The 19,616-nt window shown below is 35.2% G+C and overlaps 2 protein-coding genes across 3 annotated transcripts; both read left to right on the top strand.

Annotated features, from left to right (window-relative positions):
- The first annotated feature begins 698 nt into the window (after nucleotides 1-698).
- On the top strand, nucleotides 699-3,203 carry LOC110682152 (thioredoxin-like protein YLS8). 2 transcript variants are annotated; one of them, XM_021858409.1, is made up of 3 exons: nucleotides 739-866; nucleotides 2,340-2,389; nucleotides 2,536-3,203. In XM_021858409.1, the coding sequence occupies exon 3, from the start codon at nucleotides 2,536-2,538 to the stop codon at nucleotides 2,842-2,844; it is 309 nt and encodes a 102-aa protein (XP_021714101.1). In that variant the 5' UTR covers nucleotides 739-866; nucleotides 2,340-2,389; the 3' UTR covers nucleotides 2,845-3,203. The 2 variants fall into 2 exon arrangements, with proteins under 2 accessions (XP_021714099.1, XP_021714101.1); XM_021858407.1 differs by lacking the exon at nucleotides 2,340-2,389 and having other exon boundaries at nucleotides 699-866.
- A 3,363-nt stretch (nucleotides 3,204-6,566) lies between these two features.
- On the top strand, nucleotides 6,567-19,456 carry LOC110682150 (exosome complex exonuclease RRP44 homolog A-like). The gene is made up of 24 exons (XM_021858405.1): nucleotides 6,567-6,882; nucleotides 6,966-7,103; nucleotides 7,209-7,366; nucleotides 8,743-8,798; nucleotides 8,958-9,080; nucleotides 9,165-9,295; nucleotides 9,411-9,648; nucleotides 10,320-10,467; nucleotides 10,618-10,858; nucleotides 11,021-11,177; nucleotides 11,257-11,325; nucleotides 12,317-12,442; nucleotides 12,527-12,579; nucleotides 12,723-12,829; nucleotides 14,107-14,161; nucleotides 14,273-14,372; nucleotides 15,642-15,753; nucleotides 16,025-16,145; nucleotides 16,435-16,494; nucleotides 16,594-16,699; nucleotides 16,807-16,902; nucleotides 17,634-17,715; nucleotides 17,806-17,871; nucleotides 18,982-19,456. The coding sequence occupies exons 1-24, from the start codon at nucleotides 6,829-6,831 to the stop codon at nucleotides 19,181-19,183; spliced, it is 2,799 nt and encodes a 932-aa protein (XP_021714097.1). The 5' UTR covers nucleotides 6,567-6,828; the 3' UTR covers nucleotides 19,184-19,456.
- The last annotated feature ends 160 nt before the right edge of the window (nucleotides 19,457-19,616 follow it).

The raw sequence follows: 19,616 nt of genomic DNA, 5'->3' as shown, positions 1-19,616 counted from the left end.
ACTAAATCGCAATTTCGAAATTGTGAGCTCTACCGCCATTAATGACCTTAGCTTCACCTTCACCATTAACATTCCTAGTATTATTCCTTTTGCTATCATTATTCTTAGCGCCATCAACAATTTTGTCATCATAACCAGCTTCTCTATTAGAGATTTTCTTTGAATACTTTTCTTCTTCCGCCATTGAAGAAGAAGTAGAAGCTTTAAACCACCAGCTGCACTATTTCGCTGGCGAACAAAATCGCAATAATCCGCCACCATCGCTGTTGTCATCGCTGACGCACCGATAATCTTCGCGTGATTCTGAGATCGCTATAAGAGAAAAACTCGATTTTCAAAAATTTCTTCAAATAATTAAATGTTCAGTTTTTTTTTTCTAGTAAATGATCGTTTTATTTCTAGCAAATGTTCATTTTTATTGTCCGGGACCAGCCAGTTATAGTTGGTCTCGAGATTAGGAAAAAATTTGCGTTTATGGCCTGGCTTGAAATAGCCCGAAAAGGCCGCTAGTTCCGCTCAAAATTTACGAATTTGGGCAATCATTTTCAATTCGAACCTTGGTCCAGTCCGGCCTTTAACTAGGGCAGAATTTTTAGTCATAGGCCCGGACCGGCCCAACCTTTGAAAAAAAGTGATATTCTAGAGGTTTCTGGTGAACACTTGGTAACTGACAGATATAAATAGGAAGTGAAGCTCCAGATAATTCCAAATTTCCCAAAATTTCGTAGAGGAGAGAGGAAGAGAAAATGTCATACTTGCTGCCGCATTTGCACTCGGGCTGGGCCGTCGATCAGGCAATTCTCACCGAGGAAGCTCGTGTTGTCATCATCCGTTTCGGCCATGATTGGGATGACACTTGTATGCAGGTACTCCCTCTCTTCCATTTTTCTCTCGTTTTTTTTTTTTACCAATTTTTCTAGAATTAGTTACTAATGTGATTACTGATTAAATTAGCATGTTAAAGTATTGAAATTATAGTTTTTTATTAGTATTTCCCATCAATTTTGTTAATTCTAAATTCGTTCGTTTGGTGTGACAACCGACCAGTTTGATTTATTAAGAGTTTGAAAATTTGAATAAATAAATGTAAGCTAATTTGGGTATACAACAACAACAACAACAACAACAACAACAAAGTTAGGGGTTTTTAAGATGAATCGTCGTAACACCTATTTGCAAAAGCTATAATCTAAGATTCTAATTTATACGAAGTACTTAGTTGTTGAATTGGGATAATACTAGAACAGAGCAACCTGATTGCAAAAAATGAAATTTAGGTTTTATAAGTGGAGGAATTTGTTGACATGGGCATAGATTAAACCTGAAATGTTGATTTGGGCATTTATTCTGGGAAAACAAAATGGTTAATGAGATGCAAATTCACAAACAGATTTTCTTTGTTGACATATGAGGAAATAGGCGACAATGTAACTCCTATTAGCCTGAGAGGGGAAGGGAGGAAAAACTAAATAAAATGGCGGATTTCTGGAAATATAACCAACAGATATATCAAATCTTAATGCTCTGCTATATACCATTAAAGGTGTAATATCGAAGTATGATTTATAAGCCAACTTACCCATTCAACTAAGTTTTGCTCTGTGCGACCCCTACTTGGGTCAATTGCTTTGCGTCCAGTGATGATTTGTTAATTACTAAATTAATGATTTTATTACTTGCACAATTAAGTACAGTTTGTGTCAATTGATCCTGGTTATGAGTCTCATAAGATAGCTGCCTAATTCGGCTAATTGTCCATATTAAGCTGGTATTTACCGATGATGCGATACTAGAATCAGCTCGATTTCATGGTTATAAATGTATAATATTAAGTGCTATTGCTGCAGGTCTTGCTAAAGCTATATTTAGTTATTCCCTATTACTGCCGAGTATTATGATGTTATAGGTGTTGCTAACAATTTGCAAATGTTAGAGGCTATTAACATGGTTGCGTTGTCTATACAACCATTTAATCAATCAATCAAAGCCTTAATCCCGTAAGTTCACACAACAAAATGATTTAATGTCTATACAATCACCCGTCAACTTTTATTATAAGCATTGAGTTTCGCATTTGTGTTGTCCTGTTGATTGAAACATTACTATTATGCACAAAGCTCTTTATCTTAAACCAATTTAAGTCCATTAATCTTAATTGATTGAGATGTATCATATTATAATTTGATAGTTTCAAGTCTCTTTGTACATATCTCATATAAAAAAAAGAGTGAAAATCACCCATTTTGTATCTGAATGTCTGTGCCATTGATGTCTTTGTGGACATAAAATATTTACCTTTTAGCGTTCCCCTTCACATCATCTTATCGTTTCTTTTTCAGAGGCAATGTCTGTGCCTTGATTAAAGAGAACAGCTGATCTTCAACAGAAGGTAGACTCTATATATGTTTAACAGTATTGTTCTAATTTTGGGGAGTTGTCTTTCAATTGTCTGGTGGTGTTACATGTTTCTGAGGCTAGTAGAAAGATACAACATTAATTCATTTTGTTGTGTGAACTTTTTTTGGCCTGTTTCAGATGGATGAAGTGCTGGCTGCTGTAGCAGAGAAAATAAAGAACTATGCAGTGATTTATGTGGTGGACATAACAGAGGTGCCTGATTTCACCACAATGTATGAGCTCTATGATCCATGCACGGTCATGTTCTTTTTTCGGAACAAGCACATAATGATAGACCTTGGTACTGGTAACAACAATAAAATCAACTGGGCTCTTAAGAACAAGCAGGAGTTTATTGACATTGTCGAGACAGTCTATCATGGGGCAAGGAAGGGTCGAGGATTGGTGATCTCACCCAAAGACTACTCAACCAAGTATCGCTACTAATTTGGTTAGGTGCACTTTCGTTCTTCTGTAGATTGTAGTGATCAAAATTGGGCTTTGTTTCTGTAGTTCAGGTTCAGAGGCTGGGGGTTTTGTAACCTCACAAACTGTTACGATTGTGGTGCTGTAGTCTCCATTCAGCCCATTCTATATATGTAATTATTGTATTTGCTAGTCAATAAGTCAAGTTAATCGCATAGTATACTTGTTTTAGTTGGCAAAATTTGTGTACTCTTATGGAAATTAATGTTTCTTTCCTCTCGTTATGACATGCCGTATGGCTGGACATACTCTTAAGGAGTTTTTTCCTTGTAAACAAATAAGCAAATTTCTGATTCAAATTACAAGGTTGCATTGATTTATTTGGTTGAGAAGGCTTTGTAAGTAACATTTTGAAACATTAACTAAAATGCCTAAAAGTCAAATATAGTAGCATTTGGCATTGAACAATAATAACTTTATTATGCGACCGCTGAAGGATCTATGCTAACTTGATTAGAGGATTAGAGGATAATTACTACGGAGTAACAAATTATTGACCTAGTGGTAGGAAAGAAACCTTAACTTTGTGCAATTGGTTCCTAATACTATACGAGTATGACTTTACATTTTTAATTTGGTCGTCTAATTCATAGCTTGTTATAAATCTTATAATGGTCTAATAAATCAAAGAATGTTATAAAATTATACTCCATAAATTTTAGAGTTTGTTGTATCTCCCCTTCCACGTCCACCCACAAAAACATTCAAATACAGATTAATAGTTAAATACTAAAGTTCTACTAAAACACGTGTGAAACTCAATTTTAAACTAACAAAAATTATAAACAGAATCAGAGGTTTGCAACAGAAATAACAGAATGGGATACAATTAAATAAATTAATTTTTTATTGTTTCATTTTCTGAAACCGTTAATAACTAATTCCATTTCTGTTACAAAGTAGTTATTATTAATTTTTTTTTATTATTATTTTTTTTTAAAAAAAAAAAAAAAAAAGGTAGTAACCCAATTAAGATGTCGGGTATAATCTGTCTATATATACCTGATATTTACACTTAAATAAGTGAGATCGAAACTCAGTAAAATTAAAAGAAATTATTAGCAGAAATTAGCCAACTAAAGAGAATCGACCACGAGCTCTCTGTAATGGCGGATGAAGAAATTGTTAACATCTTTGGTATACTTCATTTCTTTAACTTCTTTCTTTTTAGTACGTATTTCATTCATTTCTTCAATTATTTAATTTCTTGTATTTAATTTCTTCAATTATTCATTATTTTGTTCTTGAATATACATTTAATTTCTCAATCATTTTTGTTTTCATTCAAGAAGCCTCTAAGCAACATCCTCTGCAACGAAACGTTCTTCCTGGACCGAAAGGAGCATTCGAGTTAAAGGAGACCAAAGATGGATTTTACATTCGTATAGACATGCCGGGAACGATTCAGAGAAGTGTTAACGTTGATAAGGATGAAGATAACAGTGAGGTTCATATTCGAGGCTACTCCATAAAAAATGATGATTATTGTTATTGGCCTTTTCATGAATCACGTAGGTTTTACACTGGTACTATTAAAGTCGAATGTCATCAGAATTTTGACCAAGTGTGGGTCAATCATGAAGTCAACAATGGTACCTGCAGAATCTTCATTGGTGGTGTTGATAATAATGCCTACTTCTCTTTTCGTACTCCCAAGAACTCTGGTACGTCTATCTGTTATTTTATTTAATTTCGATGAAATAATTTTGAAATATAATTTTAATTTGTTTGTTCTAAATTTATTGTTTTTTGATGAAGGATCTTTTGAACCTCATGTGTATGATAACCATCTTGATAATCCTGACAAAGCTCGAATTGGTAATGAAATACTTTCATGTACATGAATTTTTAATTTTTTTATGAAAAAATAAAATAATTAATCAAGCGTGCAATTTTTATTCCTTAAACCATCGTAGAGGGAGTGCACGATGTTTTTATGCACAGCGTGAATTGTTACTGCTGCAAAGGCCAGAGCGGGTGTATAACTTTTAATGGTAATGTAATTACTTGTATTTTTCATCTTTGTTGCTAAAAAGTTATATGTACATGTAGTTTTGGAGCTAATTACATATACGTGTCGTGTTATGATGGTGTAGGGCCGTGGCACGAAGAGGATGGTCGTATTAACCCGTTCATTGATAAAGGAATGAAGGGTGTATTCGAGACCAAATTCGAATTGGTGGGCGAAGACTATTACATGTACTTCCGTTTGGATATGCCGGATTGCTCTGATATTTATTACAAAGTGGAAATAGGAGAAAAGTGCGTTGATATTTATGGGCCTAGGGACTCAACTGCAGAGTGTATACTGGATGATAATGGTGGACGTGAATACCGCTGTAGGATAACATTGATGTGCAAATGTTGTTCATTTGATGTTGATCATACGTGCAACGTGCATCTACTTCGAAACGGGGTTTTAAGGTTATTACTCAAGATTAACGAGAGCAACCATAATCTGGTCATGATTGGTACATCAGCTCCCGGCCATCACAATCGGTTGGAACGTGATGAACGGGTCTGGGCCACACCTGCCATGAGTCTCCACAGTCATTTTTATGACCCCACTCCCGCCTCGGACAACCAGTGTTACACTACAGCTACAAACAAGATGAACCGGATACACCTACGTCGCCGCCACCACGGTGCCAAGAGGTGACATGTTGTTTGTTAAGCGCAAGGCCTGCATCCCGCCAACTCAAATGTTCCATTTTGCTAGGTGTTTTTACTTTAGCTCTGTTTTTTTTTAGGTTGTGATCTTTGTGAAGAGACAAAACTCTAATCTTTTATGCTATACTAGTAGATCTATAACAAACAATGTAAGGAATTATAATTGGTGTTGCGTGCTATTGTATTAGTTTGGTATTGTATTTGTACATACTCCATAACAATTACTCCGAATTGAAGTAGTTGACTGGTCTACTGTGTGATGTGTTTTTTTTCGTCTATATGATGAAAAGCTAGTTCTAATAATAATAATAATAATAATGCGTTGATTTCGTGTAATTTTACGTATGGACTAATATACCTTTTTGAATTTATGTATAATATCTAATGATAAAATGAATTGGATATAAATGAAATACGTGACTAAGTTAATAAAAAATAATTTATGTGATAATGCACTTGTGGTGCTCTTTTTATAATTATCTTTGATTCTTGCAAGTATTTTGGTACACGATAGAAGTGAATTGTCGATCAAATCATTATAATTTGCCATTGATTAAGTAATAATACACATTCGGTCATAATATTCGCTATAAATGCTACCGTATATTTTACAATTGAACTAGTAGGAAAGAAACCTTCTAACCTAGGGTACTTTGAATTAAGAGTTCAATCGTATTCAAGGATGGCGGAGATCCCCTACCTTTTGAGTTCTCAAAATATCAGTTAGTAAAACTGAACGAGTTGAATTGTAAAAATTTCTTTAAAAAAAAAAAAGGTGAATTGTAAAAAGTTCTAAACTAGTATTCGATAGAATATTCTTTTTATCTTAAAAAATAGATGGAATATTTAAATTAATCCATAAAAACAAAGTCATAGATTATTATTTGATTTTAAGATAATAATATATGAAAAAAAAATACAGTCAAACTTAATGCTTGAGTAGCGCAAAAGTCAAATTCGAAGACTAATAGTTACTGGACCTTAGTTAAGTACTCCGTAGTAAAAACACTGCCCAGCTTGGACCATGTTTAACTCCAGAAAATCAAATTAGCAACTGTGTCAGTGCAGTGGCGCAAAACAGCTAAACCCTAAAACCCTTGCAATTTTCTGGGTTGAGAGAAAAAAGAGAGTATTTTTTTCTGTTTAAATTTTATTTTGATTCTTCTCTTCAATATTCAATCAATTCGTCGAACTTCTAATACTTTGATTAATCAATTGATTGATTAAATAAAGTTGTAATTTGTAATAAAGCTGGAATAAATTTGCTCTCGAACAATGTTGCAGAGCAAATCCTTCGTCAAGAAGACGAAGGGAGGCAAAGTTGTCAAGGTTTTCTCTCTCTTCTTTCTCCCAATTATCGAAATCTAAACCCTAATTTTACCCAAATTTTTGTGATTTTATGCTTGATACAGGTTGTTCGAGAGCATTATTTAAGAGATGATATTTATTGTGGAGCTTTAATTTGTAAAGCTTGTGATTCTTCGGTTGCTCGGTTGAGCTTAGATGCTTCTACTATACTTGTTCTTGATGCCAACGTTGTTCTTAATCAGGTATTGTATTTGTGTTTGAATTTGACTTTGAGCTTAATTTTGATTTTTGTAGGATGAATAGTGTCAATTTATTTTGTTAATTGCTATGTTTGATTTGGGTTATAGATTGATTTGCTTGAGAATTCCGCAATTGATGAAGTGGTGGTGTTGTCAGTGGTGTTGGAGGAGGTTAAGAATAAGAACTTATCGGTTTACAACCGGCTTAGAACTCTTTGCAGCAATTCGCAAAGGAAGTTCTTCGTTTTCTCGAATGAGCATCACAAGTAAGTTATGAACATCAATTTCATGCTTTCATTTTGCAAGGGCGAGAGGTGGTGAAATGCTGAAATTATAGTGAATAGGAATACAATGTGAAATGAGTTGTAGTATCTGTTGTAGGACAATGCACTCCCCTTAACTATATTGGACCATCAAATGTCTTAAGTAGCTGTTGTGATAATATGAACTTCAGTAAGTTGTCATCAAATGTCGAGTATGGTAACTTAAGTGGTTGGGTTATCTTGATTTTGGGTTGACTAGTGGTTGTTCACGATCCAAACATATTGAGTTTGGTTGCAAATTGATAGGACATATTTAGATCACAAAGATTGTTATTATTTTAGGCTGCTCAATTATTATTTTTATAATTTTATAATTAAAACCATAATTTTGATCTTATTAACTATTGTGAAAGTGTGATTATCAACATTTAATATGCTTGAGATATACAATAATGAGTAACTTAACACCTTTAACTTTGAAACCCCTCTACTTTATATACCATATTTCGCCAGATTGGTTACGTCAGTTACATGTTTGTCAAGTTGGGCACAGTTTGTCCAACTTCTAGTGCAATATATTGGTAGGAAAGATAATTCGGATCTTGGAAAACATTTGTTCTTAAACTCAATGTTTTGGGGTCAGGTTCCATTTCATTTTTGGGTCCAGATCAAAAATTTTCAATCTGTGCAATCTGGAGGATAACCATTTATTTTTACGACTAGTTGCAATAGCAATCAAGTTAGTTTAGTGTACTTTTGGCAGTTGGTTAAAGTAGAGCTCATTACTTATTCTCCAAAATTTTATAATCCCATTACAAATCTCAGTGTACTGTTGTTGTAGATTTTCATCTTTTTAAATTTTGTCTTTCACTGGTAGTGTCGCATAAACATGATAAAGTGTGTAACTAGCTTCCCTAGTATGTACTTCGTATAAGATTTACTACACACATGAAGTGTGAAGAATTTAGTAAACATATTTTTTGTTCTTATACTTATTCCGGTTTTTAATTGCACCATTTGCTTTGGGCATGAGATTGAAGATAGGAAGTAAAAGGTGGGGGATACCTAGAATGCCCATGTGACTACAAACAAAGAGAAAAGGTGGGGTAATAATGGTTATTTTCAAATGTCTACAAGGGTACAATAGGTATTTGGTGTGTGAACACATGCTTAAAGTTTATGAAAGCATACCATTAAGGGAAATGGTGCAATTAATATGCAACTTCCCAAAGAGAAAATTGGTGCAATTAATAAAAAAACAGAGGAATTATATTGTGTAGGCTGTAATAGCTATTTTGTCAATTATAAGAATCTAGTTACTCGGTCCCTTTCTAATATTGATTTTCTTGACCGTGCCTTTGCTTATTTACCTTCTTCAGGGAGACCTATGTCAAAGCTATGGTCAATGAAAGTCCAAATGATCGAAATGACAGAGGTACGTTCTATGTCGTACCTAAATTAATTTTTATCCTATATTTAGGCAAACTTTCAAGAACTTCCTAGTTTCTCAGCTCTTACTTTTATTTCCTAGTGACATTTTCAATCTTTTCTTTTCTTGGTTCTGAATTATAATATGTGATGAATGGCTTTACAGCAATTCGTGTGGCAACTCAATGGTATCAGAAGCATCTGGGTTCAGCAGTTCGGGTCTTACTGATTACAAATGATAGGGAAAACAAAAGGAAAGCAAATGAGGAAGGCATATCTGCTGAGACAGGTTTTCTTGAAAGTGTCCCTCTTAACTTGCAGTATTTTGTTTCACCTTTGCAAACCTGACAATAATGTTCATATCATGTTTCAGTTGAGTCATATGTCAAATCACTGGGTCAACCAGAATTGCTTGATCTGCTTGCGCAGCCTGCATCCGAGGACATGGTGATAGATAGTGTTGAAGACATGAGACCTTCGAAGAGGAAAGTTGTTTACAGTGAGGTAAAATTTCTGAAATTTTACGCCACCACACTGATATAATGAACTTTCAAAGTGTTTGTCTTGTTAATCTCTAATCACTAGATCTAATTTATTATCCGCTTCCTCTTTTGTACAGCATAAACCAATGTCTGAGATCACTACTGGTTTACATCGTGGCATTTATCATCAAGGAAAACTCCGTGTGAACCGATATAATCCATTTGAAGCATATGTTGGAAGTGAGAGTATTGGTGATGAGATTGTCATACACGGACGAACAAACATGAACAGAGCTTTTGATGGTGATATAGTGGCTGTGGAATTATTGCCTCAAGATCAATGGCATGCAGAGAAGTCTAGAATAGCAGATGAAGGTATGCACTCATAGTTAAAATTTCCTTTGTCCAAAATCTCCTTTGAGGTGCTGGCTGGGTTAACGTCAATGTGGATGCTGTACTCCCTCATCATTGTTGACTCCCTAGGACTCTTTTGTTTAGTTCAGGTAGTTGGCTTTAATTCTTTGCCTCTTCTTTCATGTTCCTTTGTAGAAAGGTGAACGCATCTATAAAGGTTTCAGTGAAGTTTATGCATACCATGAAAACTTTTAGTGAAAATTAATCAATCAATCAGTATACCAATTAACTGGTGAAAGGCATCAAAACACACCCTTTTTAGTCACTTGAAGAATTTAGAGGTCTAAGCATGATATTATTTGCATATGCTATCTTAATAAAGTTAATAAAAAGATCCATCAGGTTGTCATGCTGTTCATAAAAAACTCCACTGGCAACTATCCAACAGTATTTCTTCTATATCATGGTATGCTGAGATTCCTTGTTCTTTTTAGCTGTTTATTATGCTGCTAAAAATGTTTTGACTTTCTCTGTTTTTGTTTTAATACTGAAACAAGTATCTTTTTCTAACTGTCATAAATTGTGATGTATCTTTTTGGGCACACAAGAGCTGACTAGTGGAGGAATCCAGCTTATCATATTTCCTTTAATTTTACCTAACATGAGATAAATTTGTGATTACTTTTTTGCAGAGGATGAAGAAGATGAAAGCGTGCATCTTGCTCCAAGCAGTGCTGATGATGCGCCTAGAAATACAAATGTCCAAGGATCCAGTGCAGATGCAACTCCTAGTCGTCCATCTGGATGTGTTGTAGGCGTCATTAAGAGGAACTGGCACTCGTAAGTTAATTTTGTTGTTGGAACAGAATCCCTCAGACAAATTAATTTCCTTTGTGCAGAATATTCTTCCTTGCTCCAACATATTTTCTGTATGCTGATCAAAGCGAATTTTATAGTTGTGCCTTGACATATTCACTTTATCTTTTGTAGTTATTGTGGATCGTTAGAGCCAATGCCTATGCCTGCTGGTAGTGGTGGCATTGCTAATGCTTTATTTGTTTCAAAGGATCGTAGAATACCTAAGATACGTATTCAAACTCGACAGCTTGGAAATCTGTTAGACAAGAGAATTGTTGTGGCCGTTGACTCTTGGGACCGTTTGTCTCGCTATCCCTCTGGTCACTATGTCCAAACCATTGGAGAAATTGGTGATAGGGAAACTGAAACTGAGGTATGGATAGTTCGTGAATCTTCATGCATGGATTTCATTATTGGGTTTCTTATGAACAAGTATTTCTGTGTTTCTTGACTAATGCTATTCATCTTCAATTTCTTTTTATTGTTTGGAACCTCCTGCTTTTTGAGATGTTATTGACTAATTTGGATGATGCAGGTTGTACTGATTGAGAATGATATAAATTCTAAACCATTTTCTTCTCAAGTGTTGGCTTGTTTGCCACCATTGCCGTGGTCAGTGTCTCCTGAACATCTTTCTGATCCCAACAGAGAGGATTTAAGACATTTACAAGTTTTTAGCGTTGATCCTCCAGGTACTGCATATCTTGCTGCTATGTAGATTTCTAAATCATGTATCTATGTCTTAATTATCTTCTTTCTACGTTAATATAGGTTGCCGGGACATTGATGATGCTCTTCATTGTACACTTCTTCCAAATGGAAAGTTTGCTGTGGGAGTCCGTATCTTTTTATTGTCACTTTGAGATTGCCAAATATTTGCTGACAATGTTTCTATACATGTGTTCTTACTTTGAAGCTTGTGTATTTCACAGATCTTCAACTCGGCAGTTGTTTCATTTAAACAACTCTATAATGTATTTTAGTACATATATACCAAACAGGCTATACATCTGTCATATCTAGCACTAACCACATTCCATTTCGTTAATTTTTTTTTTTTGAAATGAACAATGCCATTCATTTAATTTCTTCAAAGTATTGGTATGAAGTTATTTCTTTAATTCCCATGAATCCTATTTCATTCCATATTTATCAGTTCATTTCCATTCCGTTTCTTATTCACAATCATGGCTGTTTGTTAATTGGTGTCATTTTTCCTAAATTAAGTATATACTCATGGTTATTTTATTTAATAAAAAAAATTGTCTTCTTTTATTAGGAATTCATCTTTTAATATTCATATCTGAGACCAACAAGCAACCTGAAAAGGCAAAGAAACTGTAAAGCAATGTTTAGCAATCCAAAAAAGCTCCTATAATTCGTTGTTATTGTGAATTAAGTTATTTATGGTTCTTGATGAACTAAGGGTGAGATTATTTGGGTAGGAACTTGGTACCATTTTCTACACTATCCCTAAACCTTAAGTCTATGCTAAAAAAATAATCTAAAATAAGTACTTTGTTTATTTCTTGCTGGATTTTGTAATTGAAAAGGAATTTAATGATTTCCTGATCTATTTGTCTCTTCATTTTTTGCTTCTGCGCAGAGTTTGGTTCGCAAGTTGCACACTGCTTAGAATTGTTTGGTGTTGACACTGTTAATGAAAATATTTGAGTTTGCATGTATAAGGTTGCAGGATTTCAAGGTGTACTTTTTGCTGTGTTTACGCGAGTAACACTTGGCCTTTGCACAGTTGAAGTGTACATGCTGTACTTTGTTTGCTGAACTGGACTGTAATTCCTGGAGATCCTTGACAATATATTTTTTTCAGACATAGCTGATGTAACTAATTTTGTGCATCCTGGAACTCCTCTTGACGATGAGGCTTCACAGAGAGGGACATCGGTGTATCTTGTGGAGCGGCGAATTGACATGCTTCCAAAGCCTTTGACAGAAGGTTAATACAGTTTCTGTAATTGACAGTGTTTCAGAAATTAGAATTTTAGTGCCAAGATGTGGTTACATTCTTTGGCTTTTGCAGATATTTGCTCTCTTAGGTCAGATGTCGAAAGGTTGGCCTTTTCTGTTATTTGGGTAAGTCCTCATTTTTTTGCATATTACCTACATGCTATCTTCTATTTTGATATGCATGTTCCCTATCATTCCAATACATCCTTCCTTTTGCAAAATCTGTCATGTAACCAAGTATCTAAATATGTACTGAATTCTAATTCCAGGAAATGACACCACAAGCAGACATCATATCTTCTAGATTCACAAAAAGCATCATCAAGTCATGCGCAGCAATGTCTTATGTTGAGGCTCAAGCCAGGATGGACGATAGGTTGTCTTTTATCTCTAACATTATTTAAAGCCTTTATTTATTGCATCATAGCCTGGTCATGTTAGATCTAGTGCTGTATCAGTTATTCCAGTATGAGACTTTGAAGTACTTGCATGAGCGTGTCAAGTATATTTTGTGCTTCTGATGTTTCTGCAGTATGTAATGAAATTAATGTTCCTGGAACTTAGTATTCACATGGATCAGCAGGTTGTTTGTTGACCTTTTCTAGGTGGCTGAGACTGCAGTACCTGCTTTTTTTATATTATTTTTGTTTGTCAGTTTGCTTATAAATTTTTTGAAATATCTGCCGTTTTGCCCAAAAGATTTATAGAATATGCTGTGCTTCAAAGAAATAACATCATTAGAAAAGTACTCAGAGCCAAGAGAAGTTTATTTGGAGAAATCACTCTTGAAGTAGTTGTACCCTCATGTTGTAGGGAAAATGTTAGGAACCTGTGGGAGAACTTTATAATAATACTTATGTTTCAAATCCAGAGCCAGAACTACTGAAGTCTGTAGACTCTTGAACTAGATAGGAAGCTTTTTATTAATTCATGATCTGTCTGTTATATATATTGATAAAGGTCTTAGAAAACTATTCTTCCTGTGAGCCATCGGTTTGCATGAATAAATTTTTGTGTGGTTTTGATTGGATAGTTATTATACCCTTATTGATTAAGTCTTTAAGCCAGGACTGAATACATGTGTAGATAGATAAACGTAAATAGACTTTGAAGTGGTTGTTTGATTGCTTTTCTTTATATTGGTGATTCTAATTATATATTGGTCAGGGATGAGGACAAAGGTGCATGGAGAGAACTTGATAATTAGTGTGTGATTGCTGTTTCATTACAGAGGACGATGAGAGCATGTCAATTTCTAGATTTTTGTAAAAATATCCACATCATGATTAGTACACATAATAGGTCGGTTAAGTTCTAACTGAGACTAGCTTATTTTATCGAACTGGCCCCTGGTAGTTAGAATCTTGTGCCTTGTCTGAAAACAATTGGTAGTTAGACTAACAATTGTTTAGTCTGCAGATTGAATCTCAACGTGGAAAATTTGTTCTCAATATACTGGGTTTCATTAAGAATAGCTGGTTAACATAAAGTTGATGGCCTGCGTCTAATAATAGCCCGCTACTTCATATAATGAGCATATATTCATTTCTTGCTATCCTTGTCAACTGCGTAACTACTGCATGTGGGGATTCTTGTACGGCTGTCATTATAAAATGATCACGAATGCCTTTTTTTTTTTTTTTTTACCCGCAGCCGCCTGGTTGATCCACTAACTACTGATCTGAGAAACATGAATTCTTTAGCAAAGGTTTGCTTCACTAACTTCCTATATTTTTCCATCTGCTCCTGTATTATATACAGATGCTTGCCATTCTCTGCCTATCTGATTAACAGGTACCTTAATTGTTATCCTTTGCAGATAATGAGACAAAGGCGTATTGATAGAGGAGCCTTGACACTTGCTTCCGCAGAGGTCAAGTTCCAGATTGATACTGAGACTCATGACCCTCTTGATATTGGTATATATTTCTATTTATCTTTTTAAGAATTATGTATCCATGCTGAAGAACAAGAAAAAATATATTCAGGACTTAAAACTTTTTCCTATGCAATATTGTGGGGCTACACCAGAATTTCTCATACCAAGTTGACCATTGAGTAAAAGAAGCGCGCTTAGGAGCTAGCTTTTGCCTGAATAATTGCTGGACACAATAGGACAGTTAGGTACTCCGGAGATGAATCTGTAATGCTTGAGAGTCTTGTGAAACCCAAATTCCCTTCATTTTTCTTTTTATTTTTTCCATACATCTCAGTCCTCTTTATTTCTTTACCTCGTCTGGAAAGTCCCCCTTTGTTCAAAATAACATAATAAAGACAGTAATCTTATAATATAGGGAAGTCAAGAACTCAAGATACTCTATATGACTTTGCAAAAATGTGCCCTTTTATGTGAATGATGTGTGCTCCTTTGCCTCATGATTTTCTTTTTAGCAATGGAACCTTTGCACTATAAAGTGGCCTGTGCCTTTTATTACAATAATCAAGAGATGTTACAATTTGGAATTGATGTGCGATTACAACAATCATGATCTATGCTGGACCTCAGACTTATTGTGATTTTGTTCTGGCATCTGGCTGGACCCTTGAAATCTTGAATGAATACGATTACTAATAGCTGTGCAAACTGCAATCAAAGTCTTTCCGGTTTGGCAATTGTCCAAATAACAGACTTTTAGCTTTCACATGACTTAATTTTATATTCAGCATGACACAGTTTTAAGTGATAAGTTGTTTTCTTATCAATTGTGATATGATTGGAAATTCGGAATAGTAGATGTGAAAAAGATAGTGGGGTTTTATTGTACATTGATAAAGTGGAGTACTAGGAGATAGTAAGGTTCATTTAACTGAATAGGGTTGTGGTACCTTAACATTTTCCTAGTGGAAAGGGAGATGTATCGATTAGTGGGGCCTTTTCTAATATGTAAGTGTAAAATTTAACGTGGGACAAAGTAAAAAGGTAAGTGTAAATTCTTATCTAGGGTAAGAGGTGAAGAAAATTCATCATGGATATGTGTCAAATTTACAAGCATGCTAATTCTATGGAATAGAATATATCTGTCCAAGTATTTCTGTCAATGGTATCTTTTTTTGGTGACTGTAATTACTCACTTAAGTCAAATCTATGAGCTGACGTGCTACACTGACCTTTCTACTTTTCTTTCTCTAACTCCACTAATATCACCAGTTTGCACTGATGTTTGTTTTCCTTTTCACTGTTTTAATAGGAATGTATCAAATTCGAGAAGCTAATCAAATGGTCGAGGAGTTTATGCTTGCTGCCAATGTTTCAGTTGCAGAAAAAGTGTTGAAACATTTTCCATTTTGTTCATTATTAAGGTACAGTTATGCCGTAGGAACTGCCTATTTAGTTAGAGTGATAAAGGTTGGTGCCAATGTTTCAGAAGTGCTTAAGCAATAAAGTTACCGTATACAATTCTTTTTTTGTCATAATAATGAAATTGAGTCCCAAGAGACTTCAGCTGCATCTGGATTTGAAAGCTACTTTTTTGTTCAATAAGGCCAGTGATTGGTGAAAATACTTTGATATATATCAATTTTTGATGTCACTGATATTCTAGATTTATTTTCTTCTGAAATATGCTTGTAGGCGTCACCCTACTCCAACAAAAGAGATGCTTGAACCTCTTCTACGCACTGCTGCTGCTGTTGGCCTTGATCTGGATGTATCATCATCAAAGGCACTTGCCGATTCATTAGACCGGGCTGTGGTAAGTTACTTTTAGTTGCTTTTCTGAGTTTTCTCTTCCTTCTTCCCTTTACCCCAGACCCTAGTGGCCAAAACACAAAAAATAACTAATGGATAAGAAAGGAGGTGCATCTTACTGTGGTTTCAAAAAAAAAAAAAAGGTGCATGTTACTGACAAGCTTTATTAATGGTTAAATAACTTCAAACAATATGTTTTACTTCTGCATGTCCAATGCATATACGATATACCTTCCAAATCAAGCAAGGAGGAAAAGAGTTTGTTGCTGACCATCATAGTTTTTATTTTCTAGGGTAATGATCCTTATTTCAACAAGCTGATTAGGATTCTGGCAACAAGATGCATGTCGCAGGTGAGTACATGGTATTGTGGATATAATATCATGCAATGGAGGTTTGATGTCTAACTTGCAAGGTGGTGGCTTTTTTTCTTCTCCAATATACGATTTTAGGCAGTATATTTCTGCAGTGGAGATCTCAGCCCTCCAGAGTATCTTCATTATGGTCTTGCTGCACCTTTGTACACTCATTTTACATCTCCTATCCGAAGATATGCAGGTTGGTACATAATTTGAGCCTCTCATAGTTAGTGTACTTAATTAACAGCGTCATATTAGTCGATGCTACTTGTTATTTACAAATTCCCGTATTTTTTGTTATTGCAGATGTAGTAGTACACAGGCTGCTAGCTGCATCCATAGGGATATCCAAGCTTCCAGAAATTTTCCAGGATAGGCCTCAACTTACAAGTATTGCTGACAGTAAGTATACATTGATATCTATGCTTGATTGTGGAGGGTAATATTGTCCAATGCAGATCAAAGTCTTTCTATTGGAGTTAGATGTCTAGGACATAGATGGAGTTGTAAACTGAGAGAAACATATAATCCTACCAAGGGACAAATAATATGAAACTTGTGATGTTAAACTTTGAAATTTATGTGAAATATCCAGTCCTTGATCACTAATTTTTGTTTTTGCTATAGCTTTGGATTTGAGTATATAAATCGTTGTTGTGTGTTAGTGCTTGTTGCATTAGGAATGGTTGAGCTATTGCTTAGTGCTGTTATGTCATTTCCAGCTTATTTCTACCAGATTGCTATTATTGTTTATCTCATCAGTGCTGTGTGATTCTCCATTTGACTATATGAGCTTTTTGCCACTGTTCTTCTGTACTTTTTTGGAAAAAGATTATTGGCCACTTCTTGAGGTGCCAAATAAAATGGATTGGGGGAGTAATTCTTACCTGTTTTTCATTTATTGTCTTTCTTCCGAAATTCCTAAGCTCGTCTTTGATTTGAATATATTCCTAAACTCCAAGAACAGGCTTTGTACAACAAAACTAATTAAGATTTGTTTCTCTCTGCAAGACTCCAAGAATAGGCTCCTTATTATCGTTGAATATATTTGCCACTAAGGCCTGTCTAGTTAGTTACATGCTTGTGCTCATTAGTGTCGTTACTAAATGTCATACCATCTCAATTGCCTTCAGATTTGAACTACCGACATAGAAATGCCCAAATGGCTGGTCGGGCTTCAGTGGAGCTTCATACATTAATATACTTCAGGAAACGGTACATGTCTTCTTCAATCTTCCCTCTGCACCATCTGGGTATATGTTACAGATGTGTATTGATACATTTTAACTCTTTTACTCTTTGCAGGCCTACAGATACAGAGGCCAGAATAGTGAAGATAAGATCCAATGGATTTATTGTATTTGTGCCCAAGTATGTTTTCTACTCTCCTTATTTTGGCTTCTGGTAATGCTTTCTTACATTTTTTTGTTGAATTAGTTGCTTGGAGATCTACTAGACACCAGATCCCTCTACACTTTCTTTGATAAGAAGATCGTATCTTTCTGTCTTAATGATGTCACGATTCATGTTCAAATACAGTGCAGTGGTTCTAGTAACTTACAGATGCTATTTTAGTCATGCAATTTAGACTATTAATATTGATAGTACCCTGGAAAAAATGGGCTAATGATACTGGGCCAAGCCGAGGCAAGGTATGGCTGCTGTATTTCTAGGCTTTGGATCGGTCTTGGTCCACATTTTCATTGGATAAGTACTGCTTGGCTCAAAATGATGGCAAGACAAAGCACACAAAATAACTGAAATTTATCCTAGGACCTAGGCATTATGCGGCCTGACATGAATTGCGATGGGTACATAGAACTAGGTTGTTCTTGGGCCACTCTTTGGAAACCCCAGGCAAGTGCGACACAGCCAGGTGCCATCTTTCCTACAGAATTTGCAAGCTTATTAGTGCCATATTACACCATTTGATCTGAAGCTCTGTGGATGATGATCTTGACATATGTTATGGGCCTATGGCAATGTCTGAAGCTAATTGACCTTTTTCCTCATCCTATTTAGGATAAAATGAAATTCTTTGACAGGTGTCTAGGGTAAGACATTTTTCCCTTGGGTGTGTCATTTGAAGCACCGGACCAGGCCACTAGTATATAGACGATGCCTGCTGGTAAATGGGATTGAGACTCTCACCTTGCGCATCTGTACATGAACATCAGGGAAGGGATGATCTGAGATGGACTTTTAGGTCCAACTCATCCAAGTCTCCTAAATGACGGGAAACAGCCTGCCAATATTACACGAGTTCTTAGTTAATATCTGACTTGTATCAAACTTTGTGCCTGTAAATATTAACAAGTGAGCATGCATTTTTCTTGTTATGTTGACTGGCTGTGAACACTTCATATATCTTCTACTTGCTCTCTCTACCCCCTGCGTTTTTACTCTGTATCCTCCACCCTTTATTCACCTTCTACCCTCTGGATGATGTCTGACATTCTGGTTCGTTCGTTATATTTATAGGTATGGTATTGAAGGACCTGTTTATTTAACTGCAAGAGGTGATAATGGGAGTGGAGAGTGGATGGTGGATGAGCAGCATCAGCAGGTGAAAAAGGCAGATGGTAGCCTTTGTTACAATGTTCTGCAAATGGTGCGAATTCATATGGAGGTTGTAGAACCCCAGCCTAACAGGCCTAAACTTGAACTGACTCTTACAGAATAAAACAGATATCTCAACTTTTTTGTTCGTTGGAATATATAAAAAGCAATTTGTACCATACTATCCTATTCTAGTTCTTCCCAATTTATTTTAAGTGTGTTTGGGAATTTTATTTTCATCCGTGCTGTTATTATTCATGGTATATGTCGTAAAAATGTCAGTACAAGCCTTGTATGACCAGCTATTGCTGGTATAATTCATTCCTTAGTAGTGCTTTCAGTACACTGGTACTTTATCATTGATACACAAAATCCCAATTGACATTTGGTTGGTAAATTTATATCTATAACTTGCATAATAGTTTGCATGTCACTGTGAAATTGAGGGAGCTACTCTAGTTGTTGATCACATTTTCAATGTTTCGAAACAATTCATCTATTGCTGAAAATGTTTCTCTTTTGGGATTTAGAAAGAGATCCATTCATATGAAACATAA

The sequence above is a fragment of the Chenopodium quinoa genome, unplaced genomic scaffold, assembly GCF_001683475.1.
Source record: "Chenopodium quinoa cultivar QQ74 unplaced genomic scaffold, ASM168347v1, whole genome shotgun sequence".
NCBI lineage: Eukaryota > Viridiplantae > Streptophyta > Magnoliopsida > Caryophyllales > Amaranthaceae > Chenopodium > Chenopodium quinoa.
Note: the sequence above shows the minus strand (reverse complement) of the source record. Positions and strands in the feature narration are given on the sequence as shown.

What these genes read in the sequence shown, in the direction of transcription:
- LOC110682152 (XM_021858407.1), top strand. Translation starts at nt 747, where the DNA reads ATGTCATACTTGCTGCCGCATTTGCACTCGGGCTGGGCCGTCGATCAG. An exon ending in GGGATGACACTTGTATGCAG is followed by an intron (nt 867 to 2,535) that starts GTACTCCCTCTC and finishes GGCCTGTTTCAG; the next exon opens with ATGGATGAAGTGCTGGCTGC.
- LOC110682150 (XM_021858405.1), top strand. Translation starts at nt 6,829, where the DNA reads ATGTTGCAGAGCAAATCCTTCGTCAAGAAGACGAAGGGAGGCAAAGTT. An exon ending in GTCTAGAATAGCAGATGAAG is followed by an intron (nt 9,649 to 10,319) that starts GTATGCACTCAT and finishes ACTTTTTTGCAG; the next exon opens with AGGATGAAGAAGATGAAAGC. An exon ending in TTTATTGTATTTGTGCCCAA is followed by an intron (nt 17,872 to 18,981) that starts GTATGTTTTCTA and finishes TTATATTTATAG; the next exon opens with GTATGGTATTGAAGGACCTG.